The sequence below is a fragment of the Triticum aestivum genome, chromosome 6D, assembly GCF_018294505.1.
Source record: "Triticum aestivum cultivar Chinese Spring chromosome 6D, IWGSC CS RefSeq v2.1, whole genome shotgun sequence".
In the NCBI taxonomy this organism is placed as follows: domain Eukaryota; kingdom Viridiplantae; phylum Streptophyta; class Magnoliopsida; order Poales; family Poaceae; genus Triticum; species Triticum aestivum.
In genome coordinates this window covers 105,990,253-105,996,144 of record NC_057811.1, presented here as the reverse complement: position 1 = coordinate 105,996,144, position 5,892 = coordinate 105,990,253, and the positions used below count along the sequence as shown (strand labels likewise).

The window sequence follows — 5,892 nt, the reverse complement described above, 5'->3', positions numbered from 1 at the left end:
CATGGGAGGTTTGATATCACCTGATATTTACGCTTGCTACCTCTGACAAAAAAAACAGGTTGGATAGGCCCACAGTACATGGCAGATCGATCTGTCGTTATCAGATTGGTAACAAACAACATATGCCCATCAGAAACAAGCCGCATTCAAACTGACAAAGATGGCTTGGCTTCAAAATGAACACGCTGTATTATGATATTTGTACGAAATCATGACAAGTTTCCATTTTGTCCATCCAGCTGCTTTCCATTCTTCTGAATCACACTTGATTTTGTGTGGAAACCCAGGAAGTCATTGTGCAACTTATATTAGGTGTGTTCAACTGTTCATACCCCGGTTTGTGAACCCGTGCGTGAGGCACGCTGGTCTTGACAACTGCTCAAAAAAAACCTATCAATCTGAACAACAAAGCATCCAAGCCTTGACTAATATCTAATCTGACAAGATATTTTCGCCCAGGACGCAGATAGATTCTACCCCGATCGCCATGTGTAGGCCATCTGGCCATGCATCCACTCTTCTGTTCTCCCTCCTCCAACAACATGAGCAGCAGCAAGTTCTCAATGCCATCCATGGCCTTGCCCTCGTGCTGCTGATCACCTCCTTGGCCTCTCCCACCAGCTCTTGCACAGAGCAAGAAAAAAACCTCCCTCGTCAGGTTCCTCGCCGGGCTCGCTCAGGACGCGTCATGGAGGAATGGCACAGATTGCTGCACATGGAGGAATAACTTCATCAACACTTTGTCTGGCAAAGGAACCACAAGAGGAGCAATTTGCAACCTAATAAAAAACTTTAAAGGGGTAAAAACAGGCAAAACCCACTAAATGGGGTAATTCATCAGATGAATAATTGTTAAACGTGGTAATTAACTACTGGGTAAAAACTGGAATTCACTCTAAAACAAACAAAATCATAGCCCTTGGATTGATATATCAATGGTGTGGAATGCAGCTAGCATGCCGTGTAAGACACGTTGTGCCCTGACAGCATCAATGGTCTAGTCACGGAAGACTTGAGTGTGATGGCAAGACACGTTCCAGCTTAATAGGAGGAGCGCCAGTGTTGCCTGGTGCATACGTTCCGGACCATGGCTTGTGAGTTCTCTCAGCCAGCATAGCGTGTGTGGACTTGCAGTGGCACCCTGACTCATTCCTCCGACATATCGGAATCCGGCGTGGCCTGGTCCATACGATGGCTGTGTTTTGCACAGCGCTGTCTTGACAACTGGTAAGAATAATCCCTATCAGTCTGAACAACAAAGCATCCAAGTTTTGACTGTTGTCTTGTGGAGAAGATATTTTCGCCCAGAGAGTGCATTTAAGCACTTGGCCACACTTTCCACTAAACCATGCATCCACTCTTCTGTTCTTCTGCCTCCAACAGCATGAGCAGCAACAAGTTCTCGACGCCCATCCATGGCCTTGCCCTCGTTCTGCTGATCACCTCCTTGGCCTCTACCACCAGCTCCTGTAGAGAGCAGGAAAAAACCTCCCTCCTTCGGTTCCTGGCCGGGCTCACTCAGGACGGTGGTCTCGCTGCGTCATGGCGGAATGGCACAGACTGCTGCACATGGGAAGGCATCACCTGCAGTACCGTGGATGGCATGATTGAAGAAGTCTCGCTAGCCGATAGAAGGCTCGAAGGGCGCATATCGCCGTCCCTAGGCAGCCTCGCTAGCCTGTCACGCCTGAACCTCTCCCACAACTCCTTGTCTGGGGAGGCACTGTTGTCGTCTCACAGCATCGCCGTCCTCGACGTGAGCTTCAACCGGCTCAGCTGGAACCTGCCACAAGAGCAACCGTCTTCTTCAGCTCTTGACCGCCGACATATGCAGATGCAGGTGATCAACATCTCAAGCAACTCCTTCACAGGGCAACTTTCACCAGCCACATGGGGAATGATGGAGAATCTGGTTGTGCTCAATGCCAGCAACAACAGTTTCACAGGATCAATCCCATCTTTCTTGTGCCAGAGCGCGCCGTTCCTAACCGTGCTTGACATGTCCTACAATAAATTCAGTGGCAGTGTTAGGCCAGAGCTTGGTAAGTGTTCTATGCTACGGTCGCTGAAGGCTGGCCGCAACAACCTCACCGGGACTCTCCCAGATGAGCTCTTCAATGTCACCTCATTGCGACACCTCTGTCTTCCCAGCAATGGGCTACATGGAGCACTTGATCCTGCACTGATAATCAAACTCATCAACCTGGTTGTCCTCGACCTTGGATGGAATATGATCAGTGGTAACATCCCAGATTCCATAGGACAGCTCAAGGGACTCAAGGAGCTCAGATTAGAACACAACAGCATGTCTGGGGAGCTGCCATCGGCTCTCGGCGACTGCAGAAGTCTTGTAACCATGAACCTCAACAACAATGACTTCAGTGGGGAGCTTGGCAAGATCAATTTTTCCACCCTCTCCAATCTGAAAACCTTGAATGTTGGGTGGAACAACTTCACTGGCATAATTCCAGAGAGCGTCTACTTGTGCAGCAAACTGACTGTGTTACAGCTATCTTTCAATAAGTTACGTGGCCAGCTCTCGCCCAGAGCGCGTCACCTGAAGTCCCTAACCGTCCTATCACTTGCTGGAAACAATTTCACAAATATTAAGAGCGCACTTCAGATCCTCAAGAGTTCTAGTGATCTCACCACCTTGCTTATTGGGAGCAACTTCAGAAATGAGGAAATACCAGGGGATGAAACAATTGATGGTTTTGAGAATATTAAGGTTCTTGCCATGGAAGATTGCCAGTTGTTTGGGAAGATCCCTCTTTGGATAACAAATATCAGAGATCTGGAGATGTTATTCTTGTTTAATAATGAGCTAACCGGATCTATTCCAGTTGGAATCGGCACCTTAAACTTCCTATTCTACATAGACCTATCAAACAACGGCCTTACGGGGGAGATTCCAGCAGGCTTAATGGAGATGCCAATGCTGAGATCAGATACAATCACGACAAGTTTAGACCCAAAGGGCTCTGAGCTGCCTACTTACAGCGGTCCTTCACCTCAATACTACACTCTAGGTGCATTCCCAGCATTGATGAATCTAGGCAACAACAACTTAACAGGTGTGATACCCCCAGAGATTGGACAGTTAAAGGCACTTGTGTCACTCATCTTGGGCTTCAACAGATTGTCTGGAGAGATCCCACGAGCAATCTCTAATCTCACAAACCTGGAGGCGCTAGATCTGTCAAACAATCATCTCACCGGTACCATTCCAGGCGCACTGAATAATCTACACTTCCTTTCTAGATTCAACATTTCCAATAATGACCTGGAAGGGTCTGTTCCACATGGAGGCCAGTTCGATACCTTTCCGAGCACGAGCTTTGATGGAAACTCAAAGGTATGTGCCTCTATGCTCGTTCACAACTGCCATTCAGTAGAAGTGCCTAAAGGCTCCACGGAACAAGGCTACAAGGTCATGTTTGCCATTGCATTTGGTGTGTTCTTTGGACTAGGGGTACTCTTAGATCAATTATGCTTATCGAGGCTCTTTGGTTAGAACATACTTCAGTTTCAAAATGGACTTGGATGATCGATGATGGAGACAATTGCTTCTATTTTTCTCACCGTGATGTAAGGGGAAAATGTATGAGCTCATATATAGAGAGGTGGTGAGTAGAAAAAGACTTTCCTTATTAATGGCAAGAAAAACAAGTGCATAGAATCTGGCAATTAAAAATTGATTTCACATGAAGATATCAACAGTAAAGCATTTATAAATTGTAAATGGAGTTAATAATTTCAGTGTTGAAGATTGATTGAAACCACTACTTTACATGTCACCAAATCGAGAAAAAAAAACAGTATCTACAATGATCGCAAAATAGAGAAATTTAATTACGGTAATAAGAACTATACATACTAAAACTTTGTTCTGATTCTTAGTATGTATAGTTCTTATTGCCGTACTTAAATCATGAACAGGACAGGTAATAAGAGAAGGCAGCACACCATGTGGCATCGCAGTGTGGGAGAACAGGACAGATTGGCAGAAATAACTTGTTTTATTTTCTTCTTCTTTAACATGGAACATCACTTTAGGAGGAGAGAGGAGAAAAACAATGATAACTTCGACGGCAGGTGGTCGTTTATGTTCAATACCATTATTGAAAGCTTGGATCTGAGGGAGATTGAGCTTTCTGGTAGAAAGTTTACCTGGGCTAATGCTTTGCCAAACCCGACTTATGAAAAGCTTGATCGAGTTCTCGCGAGCGTGGAGTGGGAACAGAAGTTCCCTCTTGTAACGGTTCAAGCTCTCCCGCGGGGCATATCCGATCACACTCCCCTGTTCGTGGATTCTGGTGAGCCGAGCCACGTGGGGAACAAAAACACCTTTTCATTCGAGATGGCCTGGTTCGAACGCGAAGGATTCTTGGACCTGATTGCCAGGGAATGGGCTAAGGGTGCAGGAGGGAGGACTTCGGTCGAGCGCTGGCAGAATAAGATTAGGAATTTGAGAAGTTTCTTACGGGGTTGGGCTAAGCACGTTAGTGGGGTGTATAAGATTGAAAAGGAAAGGCTCCTTTCTCTTGTACAGGCCCTAGACATAAAGGCCGAATCCACAATTTTGCTGCCAGCTGAGCTTCAGGTTAAATCTGAGGCAGAGAAGAGGTTGAAAGAACTTCTCCGTGAAGAAGAACTGAAGTGGGCGTTGCGGGCTGAGGTCCGCAGAGTGGTCCAAGGGGACGCGAATACTCAATTCTTCCACTTGATTGCTAATGGTAAGCACAGAAAGAAGAGGATTTTTCAACTTGAGCAAGATGAGGGAACTATTTTAGGACAGGACAACCTCAAAACCTATATAACTGAGTATTATAGGCAGTTGTTTCGACCGCCGGAGGACAGCTGTGTGTCCCTCGACGAGTCCAGGACTGAGGATGTGCCTCAACTGTCGGCTGTTGATAATGATATTCTGGTTGCCCCGTTCTCGGAGAAGGAGGTGTTTGATGCTATTGCACAGATGAAAAATAATAAGGCTCCTGGACCGGATGGTTTCCCGGTTGAGTTCTACAAAAAGTGCTGGCACATTATTAAGGGGGATTTGCTACCTATGTTTCATGATCTTTTCTCTGGACAGCTTCACTTATTTCACTTGAACTTTGGAACTATCACACTGCTCCCTAAGAAAACGGATGCTGTGAGAATTGAGCAGTTCAGGCCGATCTGCCTTCTCAATGTTAGTTTCAAAATTTTCACCAAGGTCGAGACTAATAGGCTGACACAGATTGCGCATTCTGTGGTGCAACAATCCCAAACTGCTTTCATGCCGGACAGAAACATCCTTGAAGGGGTGGTCGTCCTTCATGAAACGCTCCATGAAATCCATTCAAAAAAATTAGATGGAGTAATTTTTAAGGTGGATTTCGAGAAAGCGTACGATAAGGTCAAATGGTCTTTCCTTCAACAGGCATTGCGTATAAAAGGTTTTGATGAAGCCTGGCGCCGCCAGGTTGAATCATTTACGCAAAAAGGTAGTGTGGGAATTAAAGTGAATGACGATATTGGTCGTTACTTCCAGACACATAAAGGCCTAAGACAAGGAGATCCGATGTCCCCTATACTGTTTAACATTGTGGTTGATATGTTAGCAATTTTGATAGGAAGGGCTAAGGAGAATGGTCAAGTAGGTGGCTTGGTACCTCATCTTGTTGATGGAGGTGTATCCATCCTGCAGTACGCTGATGATACAATCATCTTTATGGAGCATGACTTGGCGAAGGCGAGAAATATGAAGCTGGTGTTATGCCTTTTCGAACAATTGACCGGGTTAAAGATTAACTTTCATAAGAGCGAGTTGTTCTGCTTTGGTAGAGCCAAGGATGAACAGGACGCTTATAGGCAATTGTTCGGGTGCGAGTTGGGGGAGTTACCTTTCTC

General features: G+C 45.9%; 1 protein-coding gene across 1 annotated transcript; it reads left to right on the top strand.

Annotated features, from left to right (window-relative positions):
* Positions 1–1,221: 1,221 nt before the first annotated feature.
* On the top strand, positions 1,222–3,514 carry LOC123141244 (receptor-like protein 2). The gene has a single exon (XM_044560437.1). It carries the CDS (start codon positions 1,349–1,351, stop codon positions 3,512–3,514), a length of 2,166 nt encoding a protein of 721 aa, XP_044416372.1. The 5' UTR covers positions 1,222–1,348.
* The last annotated feature ends 2,378 nt before the right edge of the window (positions 3,515–5,892 follow it).

Bases quoted from the DNA above. Each gene is read 5' to 3' on its own strand.
- LOC123141244 (XM_044560437.1), top strand. From the start codon at position 1,349: ATGCATCCACTCTTCTGTTCTTCTGCCTCCAACAGCATGAGCAGCAAC.